The following is a 22,696-nucleotide window of genomic DNA, read 5'->3' as shown; positions in this document are numbered from 1 at the left end:
CTAATCAAAATCAGTAAGAGTGTCTCCAAGTTACACACAACTAAAAAATTAACGAAAAACCAGGAAAAAAACTAGAAACTGGAGAAGAAATGAAACAACCTTAGGTATCGAGCATGAGCAGCGGAAGGGGTGAGAAAGGCGACTGATGTCGATTATCGCCGAAGTTACGAGCCCGTTTCTGGATTTCAGGCGCCAAAACGACGCACAATTTAAAGTTAAATCACAGGCTACCCTTGATTTCTCTACCACTACCAGAAATTAATTGCAAGGGCATTAATGTAATCTCCTTTTGAAACATTTTCTGGCGGTCGCTGCTGGGAGGGGGAGAGCTGAAGCCTGAAAGAGTCGGAAACATAGATAAGACTGAAGAGGGCTTGGCTGCAATTTCTTCAGAAGACAGAACAGCCATGGCCCAAGCTCATGCATCCACAGCTCTGTGTTTTTCTTTTATAGGTGCTCCCTCACTCTGTCAATTTGTTTAGCATCTGGGAATCTCCATTCAACTATTTTTCCTTCTATGTTTGACACAGATGGCAATTTTCCCAAAGCCAGTCACTCTCGAGCAATTCCGAGGTATACAACCTCCGAATACCCCAGAATTGCCTCTACTTTCAGACAAGGCTCTGCACTCTGTGAGCCACTCCACCGATTTTGTTGTAATTTTTTGGAAATGGTTAGTATTTTATCATTATCATTGGCGCCTCCCTTGTCGCCTCTTCCTTGCTGCACAGTTTCATAGGATGATTTTTAGTTGCATGTTTTGTTGTCCCTGTAAATTGCAGTAATTTTGGAAGTTTGAAAGTTCAATCTATTATAATTCATAGGAAATACATCTAAATAAAAGAGAATCGGTTGTCCTCGAGAGCCTGTTAAATGCTGTACTGAATGTTGTTTTATTATGTGAGGCTGTAAGCTATACAGAATATACTCATAATGAACTTTTGAGGATGAGTGCCTTCACTAATAGGACTGAGTTACAGGACAATTACAAGTTGGTGGGAAAGGCATGGGTTAAAGAACCGTTTGTTTGTCTAACAGTCAGAAATACTGAATGAATCCCTTGAAGAGGTTTAATACTGTAATTCGTCATTCAAGATTTAATTTACTTGAACAGTGAAGGATTCCAAGTTGTTTGGCTGCAGCATCTCTTTACAGATACGAGATTGTGTTTTGATCCTATATCCATAAGAACTAACAAGCAAGTATCTGACACTTATTTCATCCTCAGCGGTTTCAAGAATTTCTGTAGAAAGAAGGCGTGTAGTTTGTGCCCCATCAGTTTCCATAAGGTGTGAACAGAGCACTAAAGAAGGTGGTGGCTTGGATGTATGGCTAGGCCGGCTTGCTATGGTTGGGTTTGCATCTGCAATTACTGTGGAGATAGCAACGGGCAAGGGTCTTTTGGAGGTATAGATTTCCACACATGAGACTACTAGCTTTTCTTGTGAATGTGAAACACTCAATGCACTTAATGCAGCATCCTTCCGTTTCTGGTTATAATTCAAATTTAGCGTCACTTGTTTTTCATCTTAAGTGCAACATGGAATCTGGTTGCTTAAATGAAGGCTTTTCAAGAAGCAATCAAACTATGAACAAAATACCCCTGTTAAATTTCCGTGTATAATACATCAACAATCTATGGACTGGATATCACATCAGAAACTGAACATAGGAAAAAAGACAGTGAGGATTAAAGGAAAAGAATGAGAGAGAAGATCACACCCAACCAAAGGTTGATCTCTCCAAATAACAGATCTTACTTGTAAAGACACAAAGTGGAATCTACATTTTCCTTGTAATAATTTTATCATTCACAAATCCTCGTTATCTGATTGTATGTTTTTTCTCACTCATTTTTTTCTTTCATATTGGCTGTTTTGATTTCAATGCCAGAGAGAGAGTGTGTGTGTAGTGACAAGAAATAAGATGCCTTCTGTATTAAATTAAGTAGATATTGTAAAAGGACTGGAAAATGCCTTTAAAGAAATTAGGAAATATGGAACCTATTGAAGCTGTGAAGCTTTCATGAACATTTGCCAGCTGTTTGTGACATCTATGTTTTAGCAGTTTCTCCATGCATAGCTAGAAACTGGAAGATGTAACAGGATTAAATCTCATTGATGCCTAGCCAACATTCAAGCTTTCTCTTGTGCAGTCTCATGACTTACATGATTATACTGTACATGGGGCAACCTGTGGTTATTTCAGAATCCAAATTGACCCACTTCTTATTTTACATCACTCGATTTCAAGTTCCTTCGTCGGGTGACTTTATGGGCTTCTCGGGGAATATTAATTTACTGGTATCAGCATAGACCTGTAAACACATATTGCCCACCAGCCTTTGAACTCTAAAAGAGCCATCTGAAATAATTGTGCATATGAGAAATGAACACTTTGCCTTTTATTGCCTTCTTTCGAGAAAAAAGAACAAAGAAAGCTCACAAGATTGTACTTTCACTTTGCAGAACTTTGGGGTTACAGCGCCGCTACCCACAGTGGCTTTGGCAGTCACAGGACTGGTTGGAGTTCTTACAGCTGTATTCATCTTCCAATCTGCATCTACTGATTGATCTTCTCAAACCTATCCATTCTGTAGAACAAATGCAAAACTCTTATGTAATAACTGTTTATTACTTCATTTGTTTCAGTCTTTGGAAAAATGTCTATGAAACTGCACAGATTGTACAATATCTTGGTGTAAGAGTGAAACTAGATGCATCTTTGCCACCTGAAAGAGCTGTTGTTTTTCTAGAACAGTTCCTGAAATACAGCTATTGCAGTATTTAAAGAAGCTCCATCGTCAGAAGGCAGATTTGGGTGCTTCCTCAGTTCCAGAACCACTTCTCTTACCAACCATAGTCTCTGCTTATTCCTTTGAAAAAGGCTAGAAAAAAAGAAAGCAAAGTAGATGAACAGCCAGAGTAAATCATGTATCTTGAGCCTACATACAAACCTATATAAAAAAAAAAACAGAAACATTTCATTGATTTTTTGTAATCTGAGTACATAAGTTTTTATTTATAATAGAGGAAATAAAGTTCAATTACAATTAAAGAATTTGTCCCAATTAATTCACCGGATTGTTCCCTCCCTCTTTATTCCAAGGTGGCGGGTCAGTCGACAATGAACTTGAAATGAAATGAAGATTTCAATTCATTTAGTTTATTCCTCTCTCCTTCCATTCCCACCGCAAAGACAACTTGAAGATCGAATTTTCCATGAATGAAATGGCGACATCCAGCAAAATCTAACGAGAAGATAATGAAAGAAAGGCGGTCCTCTTTATTCCTTTGGAATCGTGTTCCACGCAAAACGTGGAAGAACGATAAGATAATGAACTGATGCAGAGCAAACCAACTCAGGGAGCTCTGACACGCTTTGTAGTAGTACTGTTTGTTCTCTTGCTGCTTTTCATGTAAGTTTTTATCAAAAATTAACTGTGTAATGATTGTTTTAATCGGCTGAGAGGTCATTCGTTCTCTTTTTCTTGTTCTATTTTGGTTATGATTTTGAACTGAGATTGTTTTGATCGGAAGCGAAGAAGATGGGCTTGACTATATCTCGTCTGGTGAGGATGCTTTTCGCGAAGCAGGAGATGAGGATTCTGATGGTGGGACTCGACGCCGCCGGGAAGACCACCATTCTCTACAAGCTCAAGCTCGGAGAAATTGTCACCACCATTCCGACCATCGGTACTTACAGTTTAATCACACTTATTTCTTCCGGCCTGTATTCTTCTCTCTGCTCTGCTCTCTACCATGAATCATGTCAAATTACAGTCCGACCGGAAAATAACATGTAATATCAATCGGATTGTCATAAAAAAAAGTTTAGGAATCCAGACGTGTCTTTTCTTAGTGTAAGTCACTGAATCATTTCTGTCCTGGGATCAGGTTTTAACGTGGAGACTGTTGAATACAAGAACGTGAGCTTCACGGTGTGGGACGTGGGAGGGCAGGATAAGGTAAGGAACCAGAGAATGATCACAGTATTTTGGAGTTGTTGATACATGTAACATTTCGTTTTTTCTTTTCATTCTTAAAAACTTTTTAGCTCCAGATATAACTTCTTCTGCTATACCCATTAGCCATTTTAATGCTCCTCGGAGTCTTCCAATTACGGAGGTCATTTCTGCTTTTGCATCGTGCCATGTTTCTGAAACTTAAAACAGCCCAGACGACTCTGTTTTGATCTTTCAAGCCACCTTTTATACGTCCTACTTCCGTCTTCTCAATGAACAGATCAGACCATTATGGAGACACTATTTCCAGAACACACATGGACTCATCTTCGTGATCGACAGCAATGATAGAGACCGAATCTTGGAAGCTAAAGATGAGCTGCATCGCATGCTGAGCGAGGTCAGTGAAAGTCCATCGTTATAACTGGTGCAGAAAATTTACAGTAATTAATTTTCACGTCAGTGATGCGATAACACTTCAAATTTGCAGGACGAGCTACGCGCTGCGACATTGCTAGTGTTTGCTAATAAACAAGATCTTCCAAATGCGATGAGCGTCTCGGAGATCACCGACAAGCTGGGTCTCCACTCACTCCGGCAACGCCGTTGGTAAGCTTCTCTCAACACAAGCATGTTCTCCGTTCATTCTTTGCAACTTCCGTCTGAAGTTGAAAATTTAAAGAAATCAATGGATTCTGATGGGTAAGGAAACGTTTGTTACAGGTATATCCAGAGCGCTTGTGCCACATCCGGTGAGGGCCTTTACGAAGGCTTGGATTGGCTCTCCAGCAATATTTCGAAGAAATGAAGATGAAGCATCCAAACAAATAGGACAGGCAGATTTCTGTCAGGATTTCAGAGCCTTAGTAATTATATTTGTTGAGATGGTGGATCTTAATGCTGTCCCACTGATTATAATGTATGTGAAATGGAGTCTTATGTTACTAAACTGGTATTGTTAACCTTCTACCTATTGAACTCCAGTTTTAGTTTCTACGGATCTCAGTCATTAGACTTGTTTTTGCAAAAAGAGTATCATTAAAACTAGGGCCGGCATGAGCTGAGCCAAACTCGAACTTACGTATCTTCAAGTTTGGTTTGATCTGAATACTTTGAATTCGAATTCATCTCGTGTTCAACCTCATCGAACTTGAGCCCAAAATTTTTAATTGAGTTTGAGCCCGAGCTCAAGTCATGTTCGAGTTCTAATTAATAATTAAAACTTAAAAAATAATAAAATATTGTGATGACCTTCGTACCATTAGTATATGCTTCCGAATCAAATACCAATACCTACAATTTATTAATTACAGAATAAGTAATCATTCCTTTAATGAGGCACCTATAGAAACATAATATCACTAACAGACACGTTTCACAAACCAACATAGTAATCCGTCGCTAGGTCAGCTAGGTTTTGACATATTTTTATGTTCATAAAACTTGTAATCGATGTGGTCCAAGTTTTATAACACTAGATAGTTTAAGGCTATTCGTCCATTTCCCATTTAAACATTGCGAACGCGGTTAACAGTAGTAGATTTTGGAACTCCCTCCACCGCATCCGCTCGCTGAGGTCCGAATAATTTTTCTTGGTTAGTCGAGGATCTATGGAATCACTGGTTGCTCATCTGCTGCTACTGCGTCGATTCCCTAGTTGTATTGGACACTTGATTTTGTGTAAGTACCCTAATTTACGCTTCCGATATTTACATCTGCATGGTCACTGGTTGAAATGAACTGTTGTTAATCTTTTGAAGTCTCATTGCTAGCGACCTGTGGAGAGTGATTCGTAAGATCGTGGTTTACTGAAAATACGAGCTGCCTCTTGTCTAAAGAGCGATTAGAGGATAAACTGTTTTTTTTTTTTTGTGATAAAAATTGGTCTTTCATATTCACTTTTCTCTATACAATAGGATCTGTTAACTTTTCATATTCCTTCCTCTTCCTTCTTTTTGTTAAATTCTCGTTTCATTCTTACACAATAGGATCTGTTAAATTCTCGTTTCATTCTTCTTTTTGTTAAATACTCGACTCTACTGACTAAGAAACTTCGGAAGGTGTTGGAAGTAGAAATTTCAATTGGAGGGAATGTATTAACCGTGTTGTCTGTAGTATAGTCCTCTTGAATGCTTTACAAGAATAAAATTCATCCTTCTTAATGCAACCTTTGTATTTTTTTATTAACAGAATGAACCACCCTATCATGGAAGTTTTAGTACTTATTTCACTAAAATCATAAGATTTTAGAGCAAGCAGCGTGCTTCTTTGGGGACATATTGTTTGAAAGTAGTCTTCTTTAGAATTTGACCTACCTCTCATTGGCAATAGAGATAATGGTGAATTGTGATGTATCAAATCAGTATGTGTAGCCAAGTTGGTAAAACTTAAGTAATGCAGGTGCATCAGAATTATGTCCTAGCTTTCAAATATGATAAATGCGGGCTTTTCAATCTCATGGAAGGCAATTGTGCATAAGCTTTACTTTTCTATTTGATGAATTCTTTGGGCATAACATGCCATGTTGAAAATTCTTATTTTATCACTTTGAGCCAACAGATTTGATCCTAAAAGTAAACACAAGAGGCAAAGCTAAATAAAGTAGCTTCAATATGTTAAAGAATGGAGGACAAGGAGGAGCTGCATTTGGGAGAGATGAGGTCTCCCGGAGTTTGGAGATCACTGTATTATGCATGTATGCTTATTTTTTGTCCTTCTACCAAGTTGTTATTTTAGCAAGGTCGTTGGTACGATGAAAACTACTTTTATTTGTATATTCACCTTGAAAGGATCACCTTTTTTTCTTTCTCTATGTAATTGTGTTAATTCTTAAGGAATGTGGGTCCTAAAAATCTCTTGGTTGTGGAGAGAGTTTACATGGCATTAGAATCACCACAAGATCCTCCTTGTGCATAATAAATTTGAGCATGAACAATGTGGCATTGGAGAAATTTGGACTAGGTCCTGGAGTCTTCCAAGAAGAGAAAGCAGTTTGCATGTGTGGGTCTACTATCTTCTTTTTCTGGATTTCAAACTTTTTATTTGTGGATGCAGGTATTACCAAACTTATTTTCCATGTTTCAAATGAAGAGCTCCTAGAATACACATAGACTGAGCCATTTCTCCTTATACTATCCAGGGTTCTGCAATGCCCACTCAGGACTCCTAGAATACACATACGCTGAGCCATTTCTCCTTATACTATCCTGGGTTCTGTAACAACCACTCAGGACCTAACTTGACCCCGGTAAAATCTGTGTTGGGTTGCCCGAGTCTGTTTGAGCCACCTGAGTGTGGTCAGGTCACCCGAGTCCAGAGGGCGAGGCCTGTGGACTTGTTTGAAAAAATAAAAGGGACGAGTCCGCCCCTCAGCCTGACTTGTCCCCTTCCAAATCTGACTAAGTTGTGGGTTGACCTGTCGAGTCACAGAACCTGGGTTCTACCATGTTTTAACCAATATTGTTGGTTATCTTATTTTTCGCATATAAATAGGAGAACTTGTAAAGTGATAACTCTAGTGCTGTCAACAAAATACCATCCTCACATTGGAAACCCTAACTGATTTAACAGGCTTGTAGTCTAGATCTGCAAACTTGATAACAATGGTGTAAAATTGAAGATTTGGTTGAAGGAAGAGGAGAAAATTGAGAGGAAAAGAGAAAGGAGAAAGGAGAAAGAGATTTCTCTGAAGAGCCAGAAGAGGCATGACCCCCAAATATTCTTAAATAACTGTTTTGGGGTATAATTACAGAAATGCCCCTATACCCTTAATAAATCTTATTCTCCTTATATTTCCCTAACTATATATCTTATGTACATGAAAATTTAGTCACTGACATAACTTACATGCAAAATAAGACTACATAAAGAAATTTAACCTCAAAGGTGGTGAAATGACCAATATACCCAGAAGGGTAAAATGACCAAAGTACCCCTGGATGTATTTTCTAACATCCCCCCTCCAAGAGTCCTAGCTTGTTGCAAAATGATAGAAATTCTTGCTTGCCAAGGGCCTTAGCGAAGACATCTCCCAACTGATCTCCAAATCGAGCAAACGGAGTTACTACCTCCTTCTTCATCACCGCATCTCGATTGAAGTGGCAATCCACTTTTATGTGTTTATTTATCTCTTGGAAAACTGGATTACTTGCAATAAAGATTGCAATCTGATTACCACAAAACATGTTTACTGGACTGCTAGAAGGAGGAGTTCTACAGGTTTTTGATATTGTTTCATCAAAGTTAAGATTTTTTCCTCTTTTCTCTGCCATAACTTTAGGGTTACTGATCTTTATGAATCATTGAAGGATTCTCTATGCTTTAATTACCCCAATTGGTTGCTATTTGGGTTTCTTGGGATTTGCCTACATCATCATCATCCAACTGCTGATGTCAGCCCTACTTGTCTCACATTCTACATGTCTTTGGCTGAGATTGGTTTAAATTTCTGGTTATTGGCCTGTGAAGGTGCATATATCCTATTTTGGTGCCCTAACCGTAATTTTGTGAGTGGGGCCCACCTTGGAGATAAATTTGAAAATTTTATGGAAGCTTTGATTGATTATTTTGTGATTATATATCATTATTATGGCTGATATAGGAGAAACATACATTCTGTCTAGAGAAAATTTTGGATTTGATGGAAATGATACCATCATGATTACATATGAGAAATTGACATGGCCTAATTATCTTAATTTGGCTAAATTTGTCAGGATGTATCTGAAGGGTAGACAAAAGTTAAGTTTATTAGAGATGACCCTCCAGTGCCTCCTGATGATGATTGAGAGGCAGAAGACAGTCAGATTATGACCTGGATTGTCAACTGTATTGATTTTACGATGAGAAATCAAGTGATGAACTGTGAAACAACAGAGACTATGTGGCTGTCCCTAGAATCTTTCTATGTACAAGAGAGTAATCTCTCTCGGCTTTATGAGTTGTATACAAATTTTTTGGGACTGAAAAGAGGAAATAGAACTGTTACAGAGTACTACAGTACATTTATTGGTACATGGTAGGAGATTAATGTATATCATCCGTTTATTATGGATGAAAATGAGTTGAGAAAATAGCAAAATCAGTTGTTAGTTGCAAAGTTTTTGGATGGTTTAGGTGCTGAATTTGATGCTATTAAAGCCCAGGTGTTAGCTTCAAATGAAATTCCTACTATCTCTACCATTGTTAATCGTATTATGAGGGCTAAAAAGACTATTGTACTTGGAGCAGGTAAAAGAGGTAAGATAATGGAAGCCACTACTCTTAATACTTCCAACATTACATCAGTTCCTACAAATTCCTCTAGAGGTAGAGGACGTGGTGATGGTAAGTCAGAAAGGAAGTATATTTATTGTGGCCGAAATAATCATTATTCTGACTGGTGCTGGTTTAAGTTTGTAAAGCCAGCATGGGTTAATTCTACAACTTTTGATAGTGGAAGTAGGAGTTTAAATTCCTCTATATCAGTTACATTAGGTGCTCCAGATAAGATGCGGCGGTTGATATAGCTGTAGCAGAAAATTGCTCAACGTATGACTCAGATCTCCGTTGCCTCATCCTCAACATTTGTAGCTCATGCTTCCATCCAAATTCCTAGTTCTACCAATGTTGACTTAGGTATGACAGCTTATTATCTTCACTTGTCACCATCTTGGGTTCTTAACTCAGGAGCCTCTGGACATATGTCAGGTATGTCATCATTGTTGTCCAATTTGAAAGAGTCTGTGTATCAAACATGTTAATCTTGCGGATGGTTCTACCTCTCCTGTTCAAGGAGTAGACAATGTTACTCTGGCTTCTTTTTTGTCTCCTCAGCTAGCTCTTCTTGTCCCCAAGTTTCCCTTAAATTTGTTGTCGGTTAGTCCGTTAGCCATGTCTATGAATTGTTCTCTCACATTTTGTCCTACTCATTGTGTTTTTTAGGATATCGCAACGAGGAAGACGATTGGTTTCACTCGTGAGAGGGATGGATTATACTACTTGGAGAACCATCAATAGAATAATATCCAGGCATTACATAATGCAAATTCTCCTCTATAGTGGCATTGCAGCTAGATCATCCGTCTGCATCAAAACTGACTCAAGTCTTTCCCGAATTTCCTTCTAGTTTTTTTTAGTGCAAGTCGTGTCAACCGGGCAAGCATCACAAAAGTTTGTTTCCAGTCTCGTCTCATAAAACCAGACATCTATTTGAGACTGTGCACTCCGACATGTGGGGTCCTTGTAATGTGACTATTCAATTTGGTCATAGGTACTTTATTTCCTTTATCGATGATTTTAGTAGGTGGACTTGGATTTACCTTCTTAAGAAAAAATCTGAGGCTTTTGATGTATTCAAACTTTTTTTCAATGAATAAAAAATCAGTTTGTTGCTTCACTTCATATCTTTCATATTGATAATGACCTTGAGTTCATGAGTAATAAAATTCTAGGTTTTTTGTCAAAATCAGGCATGTGTCTTTACCCTTAGCAAAATGGCATAGTTGAACGTAAGAATCGCCATTTATTGGAGGTGGCTAGGACAATGATGATACATATGAATGTGCCCAAGTCTTATTGGGGTGATATTGTACTTACTGCCTGTTTCTTGATTAATAAAATGTCTTCGTTTGTGTTAGAAGGAAAAATTCTTATGCAAGTTCTTTTGCCATCCATACCATTATTTACTATTTCTCCCCGAGTGTTTGGTTGTGTTTGTTTTGCCCATGTGTTTGGGTCTTGTTAAGTTGGGTCCAAGGCCCATCCCAAAATGACTAGCCAACTTAAAAAACTTCTTTCCTTGCTAATAAACTCAAGATCTTTGTACTCACTAATCTATGTGGCACTATTCCTTAACACTCCCTCTCACTTGTAGGCTCTCTTTTGTGGCTCTACAAGTGGATAATTTCGGTGTAGGCCCTCTTTTGTGGCTCTACAAGTGGAAAATTTTAGGTGTAGGTCCTCTTTTGTGGCTATACAAGTAGATAATTTAGTTGTAGGCCCTCTTTTGTCGCTCTACAAGAGGATAATTTAGGTGTAGGCCCATATATGAGTACCCGCTCTGAGACCATGTTAAGTCTAAGGCCCATCCCAAAATGACTAACCAACTTAGGAAACCTCTATCCTAGCTAATAAACTCAAAATCTTTGTACTCACTAATCTATGTGGGACTATTCCTTAACAGGTCTTCTAGGGATAAGTTGTTCCCTCGCCCAGTTAAATGTGCATTTTTGGGGTACTCTCGCACATATAAGGGGTAAAAATATTTTTGCTCATCCATTAGCAAAACATTTGTATCTGCTGATGTTACTTCCTTTGAGGATGCACCGTTTTTCTCCTCTATGTCATTACCGTATGATCTTGTTGTCTTACTTGGAACAATACTTGTTATCCCTGTACCAGTTGATGAGCCCGTTGGACCATCACAAGCAGTCACTATTGAGAAACCATTACAGGTGTATAAATGCAGGAAAGAAGTGTTTTTTTTTACTCTCTCACCGGATCATGACCCTAACTCGTTTCAAGATCTTGGAGGTAACGATCTACACCCTCCTATTGCACTCAAAAAGTGTGTTAGGAATGGTATGCGGTATCCTTTATTTCATTTTGTGTCTTTTTGTTCCTTATCTAACTCCTATAAAAGTTTGCTTTGTCCATCTCTACCTACACTACCCCTTCTTAAGTGTAGGAGACTCTCTCGTCTCCTCATTGGAAGCAAGCTATGGATGTTGAAATGGAAACTTTGATAGATCGGGGCACTTGGCAACTGTGATCTACCATTAGGGGCCAAAGTTGTTGGGTGCCGTTGGGTTTATTCTATCAAGTATAATGTAGACGATTTTATTGAGCGGTATAAAGCTTGGTTGGTTGTGAAGGGATAGACTAATTGACAACAAATTATACCGAAACTTAGGACAAATTTAAGTGACATGAATGGGGTAGATTCAATATTGCCCACTCCTTGAACAAAAGACACAAACTCATCAACAAGTGTAACATGTTTAACAATTGAAAACTCATTCAAATCAGTAAATAAGGATGACATACCTGACGTAAGGGATGAGGTTTTTGAGTTGATAACCCGGGAAGACATAAGACACACATGTAAGGCTGACATACCTGAATTAACAAAGGTAGCTTTAGGAAGTGTAGGCTGAGCTACAAATGTTGAGGAGAAGGCAGTTGAAGTCAATTGAGCAATGCATTGGGCAAGCTGTTGCAACTCATCAGGAGCACTTGGTACAATTCCTACCATAAATCCAATAGAGGACTTGGTGCTGTCGTGAACCAAGGAATAGACCGATGTAGTCTTGCCAAACTTACTATTGTCGTGAACGAAGGAATAGACCGATGTAGTCTTGCCAAACTTACTCTAGCACTTATTGGAAAAATGATTTGTGCATCCATAGTAAACACACTTTTTTTCACCTTTACCATTTCTTCGACCTCGTCCTCTACTTGAGCCATCACGGCCTTTGCTTTGCCTCTTCCACCACAACCTCTAACAAATTTTGATTGACCATGTGTTAAGTGCAACCTCATCAACACCTCTAACTTCTGACTTCCCTTGGATGTAATTGTTGTCTCTGTACACAATTCTGTAAAATGTTGTAGAAAGTGATGAAATGTTATATGAGGCAAGTAACTGAGCCCAAATTGGTTCGATCCATCTAAAAATTTAGCAATATCTATTTACTCTTGTTGCTTATGTTGCTCATTTTCATCTGTGGTGAAATGGTGAAAAGTACTAATTTCTTGTAGGATGCTTTGTAACTCAATGTAGTAGTTAATAACCGTTCTTTGACCTCGCTTAAGGCTGAAAAGTTTACATATAACTCATGCACTCGAGACAAATTGCTTTCCTATGCATATAACGCTTCCAAAGAGATCCACATTTCCTTGGTTATCTCACAATTCATATTTGATTTCTTAATTAAGAATCCGTACTATTGAGTAACCAAGTCATAACCTTGTTATCCTCTGCTTCTCAATCATCTGTAATAGGAACTGATGGATCGTCTCTAATGAATTTTGACTTCCATTTGCCCTTAAGTAAGATATGAACTGACTTAGACCAACTAAGATATTTTTGTCCATTCAACCTTTCAGTAATAATCATAATAATATCTTTTCTTTCAGAACCTCCAAATTCCCTTGCGGGAATGATTATCTCACCAAAATTAGCCATAAGAACAAATAACAATCAATACAACAAAAAATAATAGCTTAACCCACTTAGATACCTCTGAAGACTATGTGGGCCCTACTTCAAAAAATTAGGGTTTGATAAGAAATTAAAATATGTGCTAGCAACATAATAAAGCTTGGAATGAGTGTAAATTTAGCCATAAACTACCAAAAATTGCAAGAGATAGGCTCACATCAGTCTTTCTGGAGGTGACGCAGACACCATGGTATTAGGGTTGTGAACACTATAGATAGGACAATCCCAAGTCAAAAGACCCTCGTAGGGCACTAATTAGACATAGAACTGCTCAATTGGCAGTAGGAACCATCATCCTTAAGGTTATGGCTGAAAAAGAAAGACGAAAAATCAAACTTTGGTTCTTAGTCGATAGAAAATCCTGAAATCCCTTTCTCTGAGAAGATGCTGTGTTCAAAGGAGGAAGAAGAAGTGTTTCACGGGCTTGAAATCAGGATCCTATTGCTCTGATACTATGAGAAGAAATGAGAAATAGAGGAATGAGAGAAGAGAAGAAGAAGAAGAAAAGAAGTAGAGAGTTGCTGAAAGAGAGTGTAGAAGAGAGCTCTCATCGACCCCTCTTTCTTCTTGTTAACTTAAAGTAATTTTGAGAGATTAACATACTGGCCCCTCTTACACATAACTCATAACTTCCTAACCACACCTCTAAACAATATAAAATCTGGACCATAGACACACCTAAACATTCTGAATATGACAGTACTCTCATTGAAATATACAGATAATTTAAAACTGCTCCTTATACTACATTTAACAGATATGATATGAGGATTTCTCTCTCAACAACTTCTGTCACTCTTAAACAATAAGCTTGAGATGAGGAGCTGATGTAGTACATAGCTCTAATGTTAAAGAAATTGTTAAAGGCTATGAATAGGATGAACCATCTTAAATAATTGAAGTTCTATGAAAGAAGGAAGAAAAAAAGGAGTGTAAGAGGACTGAAAGACGACGGCTTATTTGTTTTGTTAAAGTATTCACTGTTACTTTCTATCCTTGGAAAGTCATCAATTTTCTACCTTTAGTGGTTTGCTCTCTTGTCAATAGTCAAAATTAGGAAAGTCTTTAATTAGTTAGTCTATCATCAGTAGTTTTTGTGTTAATTAGTTGTTGGATTCTTGCTTTAGTAAGTGGTTTTTAATATAGCAATTTATGATTCCATCGTAAAAGAAAGTTGAAAAAAGTAAGAGAAGAGAGAGAGATGAAGAGAGAATGAGAGAGAAAGAGAGAGAAGTGAGAGAAGGGCTCAAGAATGAGCTGTGTTAGGGGTTGTGCATGACCCTCAACCTATTTAATTAAGTGATCTTGCTGAATTTACAAAATTGCTCCTCACTTAAGTGAAACCCTAATCTCCTTATATCTCCCAGTCTATGTCCTATGTACATGAAACTTGGACTATAGACATAATTCAACATAGGGAACAAGATTACATTAGAATATAAATATGAGGATAAGGTGAAATGACCATAATGCCCCTATACTGGTTTTTCAACAAAAAGTTTTGTCCTAGGAAATCTCCATTATGGTTATATAACTTATTTTGGCAAGTACATTATTGTTTTAGAGTCTATACATAGGAAAATTAGTTGTAACCTTGCATAAGTTTTTGAAGAGCTAATTCAAATTTTCTTTTTAGTTGTTGGAACAACTTTTTTTCTTGTTTTGTTTAGTAGAATAATTTCTTAGTGTTCTATTTTTGTTGTGTTACCTACTGCTAGCTGCAAAACAATATCTGTAATTTCAAGTTTTTCTCTTTTGGACTTGAAAACTAGGAATTTCTTAGAGCCGAGAAAGCAATAGCTGGGTTGCTCCTTTTCTTATCTATCAACTATATTTTTGTGGTTTTACAACTGTAATTGCTTTCAGAGCAGGTGCCTAATCAAGATTCTACATCCTGAAAACCTTTGGGGAGTGTCTCAAAATTAGATTTTGAAGAGTTTAAGGTGACATCGCAAACATGCAGCTCATGGCGTACTTGTCATACAACCTGAGTATTGCTGCTAGTATTGAAGTTGGCCATATGGATTTTAGAGATTATGGAGAAGGTGAAAATTTTGTGAAAATTCTAACCCATCAATGTGCTTTTGTTGTAAAGCTATGAAATGTTCACCCAAAGCCCCTCCAATTTAATCCTCCACTATCAAACGATAACTGATAGGAGTGCTGAATTAAAATTTAGGTTCCTGAATTTAAAGGGTGCCTTGATTCTGCAGACTACCTTGATTGGGTCATTAGAGTTGAGTAAATTTTCAAGTTCATGGAGGTTCTACCTAATAAACAAATTGCTTTGGTGGTTTTACGGTTAAGGGGATGAGCAATTGTATTGTAACATACCAAGCAAAGCCAACTTTTTGAGTCCTCAGTAACTACTTGGCAAGAGATGAAGAGGCTAATAGGAGAAGAGTTCTTACCTTTTATCTACTGTTAAGCCATGTATGAAAGATTTCACCAACTCACACAAGATATGAAATCTGTTTCCAAATACTTTGAAGAGTTCTTCAAATTGCTATAAAGGAATCTACTGGAGGAAATTCAAGATTAATTGGTTTTTCGGTATGTAAGTGGGTTGAAACCCTCTACCTATTGGAAATTGCATATGCTTAACCCTACTGCTTCAGAAGCTTTCACTTAAGGCTTAATATGTGAAAGATATGAAAAAACCTCATCTCTTATAGCACCAAATACCTGTTACTCCTTTCAGACACCTAATTCATTGATATATCATAATCCACCTCTTGATATAACCCATCCATCATTCTCATCTTCAAGGCCCACTTCAGCCTCCTCAATTCCAGTTTCTAGACCGGCCTAAAATAAACCCATTGGTGCTTGTTTTAAGTGTGGAAAAATGGCTCAGAGAAAACCATTGTTCAAAAGCTAAGTAACTACTCTTAGTCCATGAAAATGGACATGAAGAAAGGATAGTTTTTATTTGTTACTGAGGAATTATACGAAAATAGAGATTGTTCGAATGAAGAAGAAGAAGCTAGTGACAATCTTGCCTTTGAGGCTGAAGATGATGTTCCTCAAATTCTTTAGTGAGTAAAAAAAACTTTTCTTATTCTTAAGAAAGATGAAGGGAATTGGTTACACTACAACATCTTTACCACCACATGTAGTGGTCACACTACTAAACTGATTACTGATTCAGGGAAGTTGAAAGAATTTTATCTCGCAAAGTGCTGTTATCAAGCTCAATTTTTGACTCTGCTACAGCTGAATTGTTTGCTCTTCTTTAGGGGCTTCTTGTTTTTCTTGATCATTTTAATGCTCCTCTTGTTATTGAAGGAGACTCCAAGATTGTCATTGGCTGGTGTTCAAAAGCTGCTGATCTCCCTTGGCGTCATTGGACAATTTTTCATCAGATTATTAAAATTATTTCTTATTTTAATTGTACTTGGTCTCATGTACCTAGATCAACTAATGATGTTGCTGATTCTTTGGTTAAACAAGGAGTCCCTGCAATCTTTTGTTGTAAGGGGGAGTCCTCCTTTAGTTTGTATTCTGTTTTGTGATTAACTAATCATCCCATTCAAACAAACAAAAAAAAAAAAACACAAACTCATCCACAACTTTACAAGCTTGATTGGTCAAATAATTCTAATGAGTTACGATGAAAAGGTGCTTCATTACTTTTGGTGTGTTGTTGTTCCCATGGATGCATACCACCTTTTATTTAGAAATCATTGCCGTATGACAGAGAGGTAATGCATAATGGCAAGAGAAACACTTATTCTTTCATTGTCGATGGGGCAAAACTTATTCTTTTGCCTACTAAGAGGCCTAAATTTTTTTGGAAGGTATAAGTGTTTTGTTTGCCTTTCTTGGGCAAATTTTGAGAAGGAAATTGATGAAGTGAAGATGGTTTTGGCTCTTATTTCTCTTGGTCACATTAATGGACAATAAGTTGAAAGTAATACTCAATAACATGTTACGCCTCTACTTGAAGAGTTTAAAAGTATATTCGTTAATGATTTACCCTTTGAAGTTCGACCTATGAGAGAGGTACAACATTATACTGATGTCATGCTTGAAGCTAGCCTCCCCGATCATCCAGATTACAGAATGTTTCTTGAAGAGCATGGAGAGCTACAAAGACAAGTAGAAGTGCTAATTTTGAAAGTCTTTGTACGGGAAAGCACTATTACTTGTGCCATTCCAGGAAAGATGGCACTTGTGGCATGTGCTTTGACAATTGAGCAATAAATCAGATTATAGGCAAATTTGTAGTTGTATATTTAGATGGTATTTTTGTTTATAAACCTGATTATCTACACATCTTCAACATTAACAAAAGGTAGTACATACCCTTGGGATGGAGAGGCTTTATACGAATTCTATGAAGTGTTCTATAATCATTTCTGAAGTTCTTTTTGGGTTGAAGCTTGAGGACAGGGATTAAAGCCAGATGAACCTAATGTTGAAGCAATTGTTGATTGGCTAGTCCCTACCACATTCATGAGGTATAATCTTTTCTTGGCGTTGCTAGTTTTTATAGAAGATTTGTAGGACTGTTTCTCTTTGTTAATGATAATTTCTTAGTGTTCTTCTCTTGTGTTTGCTGCTGCTACTTACAAAACTATATCTATAATTTCAAGTTGTCTCTTGAATTTGAAAATCAGGAATTTCTTACAAAGTTGAGATATTGGTGGCTTGGTTGCTCCTATTCCAGCCCTATCTATCTACTATATTTTTGTAGTTTTGCAGCTTTAGGAGCATATGCACAGCCACAGAACAGCAGGCCTCTTTTCTCATCAACACTTCCCTCAAGTCCATGCCTAATTACAGAACCTGGCGTAACATTTGAAAAACATATATTCATGAGCTACAAGAACACATATATGGGCCAATAAACAAAATTAGATGGGATAGGGTTTGCTGTAAGACCATGTTGGCACTGGGTAGGGCCTTCCCTGTTCCCCGTCTCAGTTGCTAATTTAGCTGCTTGATCTGTATTTTATTGTCGATCTATTTTCATTTTTTTATGCTTAATGTCTCTGTGTCTCACAGCTGGAACTCAGGGTGAATATTGAAAAACACTGCCCAGACTGTTTTGGACTTGACTATTTGGCTTTTTAATTTCTTGATTGCACAATAGTCCCATTATGGTTTTCTTAATCTAAGGTCTTGGGCTCAAATCTAACAGTTTGCGGTATACTGTGTTAGTTTGTGATTAACATGCATAAATAAATATTTAAACTGTTTAGTTTAGCTTAAGGAACAAGGTTCTTCAGTAGAATCAACAAGGTCATTGGAAAAGTACATTAGTAGCGTCATTCCAAGGGTTTAACAAATTTTACTAATCACAGCCTGTGTTCTTTGACATTCTCATGATCTTCAATTTCATTCATGGGACTGGAAAACAGATTTTAACAACACACATGACCAAAATTTTCAAGACACTTGTATATGGGCCAGATATGACATAGTTAGGACAAGGCTACAATGATAAACCTGTGAGGTGGTATGGCCATGTAGGTTTGGGTTTGCTGGGAGGGGGTTGTCCTTTCTTTTGTATGGTCTTTGGTTCAAATCTCACCAGGATTCGTGTTAAACTGTTTCAGTACTTAAAATTTAATTGTTATAAAAAATTTCCACAAAAATTATGTAACCAATGAGAAAGGGTTTGTTGGGACTGCAAATTTTATGGCAGCTGAAACCAATGGGTGTTTGATGAATTTACCCATGTGAGGAAGAGGTTACTCTGGTATGAACTGAAGAACTCTAGGTAATTGTCTACACTTAACTTCACACGGAAAATTCATTGAATAATCATATTTTTATCTCCTAAAAAATATAAAATATTACTAATATGTTTCTTCTACAAGTGTAACGTTCATCTAGTTCCTTTTGTGTACTATTCCCCTTTTTCTCATCGAAGTTGGCTATTTTTTCCTTTTTTGTCTTTTTTGCTGTTTGGCAGCATATTGTTATGGGCTGGTTGGTGTGGTGGGCAGTGCCACTCCGATGATATAAGTTCTTTTAATAGAAATGGCTGTTTTGGAGCTTCTAGAGCCTATCATAGATTTGGGTTACAGGAGGTGGAAAAAGGTGAAATGGATGGTTCTTGATATGATATTTTCATCTACTCACAACATGATCAAATAGTACAATAATCAAATACGTGGCAAAAAATATGGACTATTCATAGCCAAAATAATGGAAGAGTTAGTATATTACAATCCTTGCTTGGTTATTTTGGTATAGGACAAGCTGTGTGCTTCATCTGCTTTTTGCCGGTTATTCATATTCAAGAGCATGCAGTGCTTGAGAAATTTTCTTCTGTAATATAAATACCATGTTGAAGCAGAAATTAAGTGCAAATGTTCTTGAAAATAGTAGTTCAAGCAGAGCAGAGATACTGTTTCTTATGCCACTACAGGAAGGGCATTAGATCTCGTCAACTACCCCTACTTGATATATGTGGTACATTTGGGTTTTCATTATCTTTTCAGCTCAACAGGTCAATTAGAATAGAATAGGATCACTGAGTTGGATCATGAGGGGTCAAGTTCATGAACATTAGAATAAAAGTATTTATATGATTTATGAAATATCTTGGTATGAGATGCCTCTGAAGCTTGTGGATATTTTGACATGAGCAATGCAGTAATAATGCTGTTAACTTGTCAATTGGAATGTTATGCAGCACTCCATTAACTTGGAGAAATTTGCCCACAGGCAGAAAAGGGGTAATAGATGTATGGAATCAGATCAATCATCATCTAGTGGATTTGGATGGGAGCTAGTCTCTTTGGGACTGTTCTTGGGTATAATCCATTTTTCCTGTCATGCTGGAGAAGCCATGACGGTAGTCAAAGATATAGTGGCCACCTGAAGCTAACCTCTCGATTATTTATATATAATTTGATCAAAACCAATTCAATGGATTTTTAGGTACACTGGTAGTTTTTCAATTATGTTGACACTGCCAAATTGTTCACTGTTTTGAAAGTTCTGTTTGTTGCAAATGCTCTCGTGATGACACTTAAAAAGAGTGGTTTGACAATTTGCATGTGCCTTCTGGTTCAAGGGACAGTTTTGTTTGAATTTCATCTGCTTATTATTTGTTACTTCTATCACTGAATTTCATAGATTGCTGATCTGTTTGTCCACTTGCAAGAGGCACAGATTGTTTCTCTGCCTGAACTTGTTTAAGCAAGCGTTCTATCATAGATCAAATTCCGTGGCCCAGGGCTGGTTTGATAGTCCAGAACTAGTTCAAGTCCAAAATAAGATTTTTATGGGTGTAGAGTTCTCCAAGAGGTTTGGTTTAAGTGTTAAGAGATTTTCTGGAGGCTCCTTAGGAGTCTATACCTATCAGAACTGTGACTCATAATAATTTTGCCCTCCTGACTACTCATTCACCCAAGCTATTCTTCATTTGGAGTACTAATAGTGAAAGTTGAAAAAGGATTTAACTGAGGTACTCTATGCTTTCCATCCCTAAATGGCAACTCTCTGTGTACATAAACCAAGGCCGAGACTATTTGCTTAATAATGCCATAGAGTTGGAAAGATTCTCCATTGATTCTTGTGCCAGTTTTGTGCCCAGAAAGGCCTATTTGTTTTGTTGTCATGCTCAGTTTTGGGTATCCACTTTTACATCTGCCGAAACTGATTCATCACTGCTAGGTAAGGCCCAGCTCTGCACACTTCTGAGTCACTCACTCTCAAGTGTCTCCGTCAATATGGACAATGAATAAACTGCTACAGTGGGATAGAGGAAAGGGTCTCTACCTCCTCGTTAAAGGTGACAGTTTCTGAAACACGACTTGCTTGTCCCAGTCTTATCGTTTGCTGTTGTATTCACTTGGCACTACAAACTTCCTCCCCCTTGAACCAAAAAGGATGGATGCTTTTCATCAATGTTGGCAACCTTCACTTTGGATATTTGTTACTGTCATCAATTTTAGAGCACAGCTTCGCTTTAATGTACTCGAGAAAATGCCAATGAGAGGTACCTTGTCCTAATCGACACAGAGATAGGGAAGGAGGGAGACACCAATGTGGCCCTTGAAGAGGTTATGAAGTGGTTACATCAATGTTTAGGAAGGCAGGACTGTTGGCTACATGTGACCCATTTAGTGCAGGAAGACACGGCTTTGCTTCTGTGGTACCCATCTTAAAGGTGTCATGCGAGAGATCTGGACGTGGTTGAAACTATCTCCTCAGCTCGGTTTCTGAACAGTCCCATGACAGGTGAGTATATTCTATCATCTTCTGCAACATGAGCACCTTTCACTGTTCTGACCCATTAAAGTTTTTAGGAATCGAAAGAAGAAAAGAAAAGGAAGCTACAGTAACTTTTGTTCATGCTCGGTCCCACGTCTGTGCTGCTGCTTTGGTTCTGGTAAATGGATGCGTCTGAATCTGTCTGATACGCCTGGTACTCATGGCGTAGGGGTCTATTCATCAACAGAGCATCGTTGGGCGTGTCTAGCTGATTCTTCGTTCTACCATGGACAACCCCAGAATGTCTCACATCATTTTCTCTGCACAAAAATAACAGTTTCAGGTTACCTCTTCTCCCCTCAACTTCAGCAATGTACAACAACAGTTTTGCAATGTGAACTCAAAACTCAAATTATTTACATTAGAATTTCTTTTCTGCTGCGAGATTCATCAGTACCTGCGGTGAACAGGACTTGAAGTGGACTTTTAACCAGGATGAACAATTCGTTCAGTAAAAGATTCTCATTCTTTTGTTTGGTGGAACAGTTCTTAAGATTATTAACAAAGGAACCTATAAATAACAGTAAACCGTAAATGACAAATTTTTACTTAGTTTCAGTACAAGTGTAGTTTTCATTCCCTGGTTTTTCTGTCAGAATTTCAATGGCGGAAGATCCAGAGGACATCCAGGGATGATTTGGTGGTTAAAGCTCTCCGTATGAATAGTTGGCCGGGGGTCCATCTCAATTGACTTTTCCAACAATTCCTGCTTTCTGAAGTAAAGATGTTCAACACCAGGAAAGACGTCTTTCAACTGGCTTTTCTCATGGCAAACAAGGTGGTTGAAGGTGAGAAAAAAGACTGGCTTTTTAATACCAAAAGTCCTAAATGAAAACGTAAAAAAGTAAAAAGAATAAAGGGCTTTACAAGTGAACGACATGATTGAACCTTTTTATTTCACCGTTTGAGTCTTAAATCTGACCGGAACTAGACTGAGTCAAGGGTATTTAACTATTGTAGGAGAGTCGAGTCTGACATCGGTTTAAACTATCCTGCCCTGTTAGAAATTTCGAGTAGATTGGGCCGAGTTGTAGGTCGAATCGGTGAGTAGGAAAATTGTTGTTATCTTTTACAGAGTCGTTTTCCTCTATTAAAGAGATTAAGACACAGAATATTGGTCACGATTCCAAAGCACTCAGCTACTTTGGGAATTGTGATTTGGGCCTTCCGGGCAACAACATTCAATGAAAGGGGACCCAGTTTTGAAAAAATTTCGTCCGGAATCGACGTAAGCAACTGGGGTGTTGATATGCTTCATCTTTCCGCAACATCCTTCAAAGGTGGCTGCCACCCAT

At 37.8% G+C, this 22,696-nt stretch overlaps 2 protein-coding genes and 1 long non-coding RNA gene across 5 annotated transcripts; all 3 read left to right on the top strand.

The window, feature by feature from the left end:
- The first annotated feature begins 328 nt into the window (after nucleotides 1-328).
- Nucleotides 329-2,733, top strand: LOC137957262 (stress enhanced protein 1, chloroplastic-like). The gene is made up of 4 exons (XM_068805016.1): nucleotides 329-453; nucleotides 531-632; nucleotides 1,229-1,407; nucleotides 2,469-2,733. The coding sequence occupies exons 1-4, from the start codon at nucleotides 408-410 to the stop codon at nucleotides 2,571-2,573; spliced, it is 432 nt and encodes a 143-aa protein (XP_068661117.1). The 5' UTR covers nucleotides 329-407; the 3' UTR covers nucleotides 2,574-2,733.
- An 814-nt stretch (nucleotides 2,734-3,547) lies between these two features.
- LOC137956618 (ADP-ribosylation factor 1-like) lies at nucleotides 3,548-4,772 on the top strand. Its single transcript, XM_068804176.1, has 5 exons — nucleotides 3,548-3,695; nucleotides 3,897-3,967; nucleotides 4,245-4,364; nucleotides 4,455-4,573; nucleotides 4,688-4,772. Exons 1-5 carry the CDS (start codon nucleotides 3,548-3,550, stop codon nucleotides 4,770-4,772), a joined length of 543 nt encoding a protein of 180 aa, XP_068660277.1.
- A 686-nt stretch (nucleotides 4,773-5,458) lies between these two features.
- On the top strand, nucleotides 5,459-22,449 carry LOC137956513 (uncharacterized). 3 transcript variants are annotated; one of them, XR_011113246.1, is made up of 3 exons: nucleotides 5,459-5,644; nucleotides 21,150-21,368; nucleotides 21,437-22,449. It is a non-coding gene; the product is annotated as an uncharacterized lncRNA (long non-coding RNA). The 3 variants fall into 3 exon arrangements; XR_011113248.1 differs by lacking the exon at nucleotides 5,459-5,644 and having other exon boundaries at nucleotides 20,050-21,368; nucleotides 21,437-21,684; nucleotides 21,998-22,449; XR_011113247.1 differs by lacking the exon at nucleotides 5,459-5,644 and having other exon boundaries at nucleotides 20,050-21,368; nucleotides 21,437-21,684; nucleotides 21,796-22,449.
- Nucleotides 22,450-22,696: the final 247 nt, after the last annotated feature.

The sequence above is a fragment of the Aristolochia californica genome, unplaced genomic scaffold (assembly GCF_029961685.1).
Source record: "Aristolochia californica isolate CCGP_79_NKW_82.1479 unplaced genomic scaffold, dmAriCali1.0.hap1 SCAF_2, whole genome shotgun sequence".
NCBI classification, from domain to species: Eukaryota; Viridiplantae; Streptophyta; class Magnoliopsida; order Piperales; family Aristolochiaceae; genus Aristolochia; species Aristolochia californica.
The sequence above is the reverse complement of the archived record's forward strand: the minus strand, read 5'-3'. Positions and strand labels throughout refer to the sequence as shown.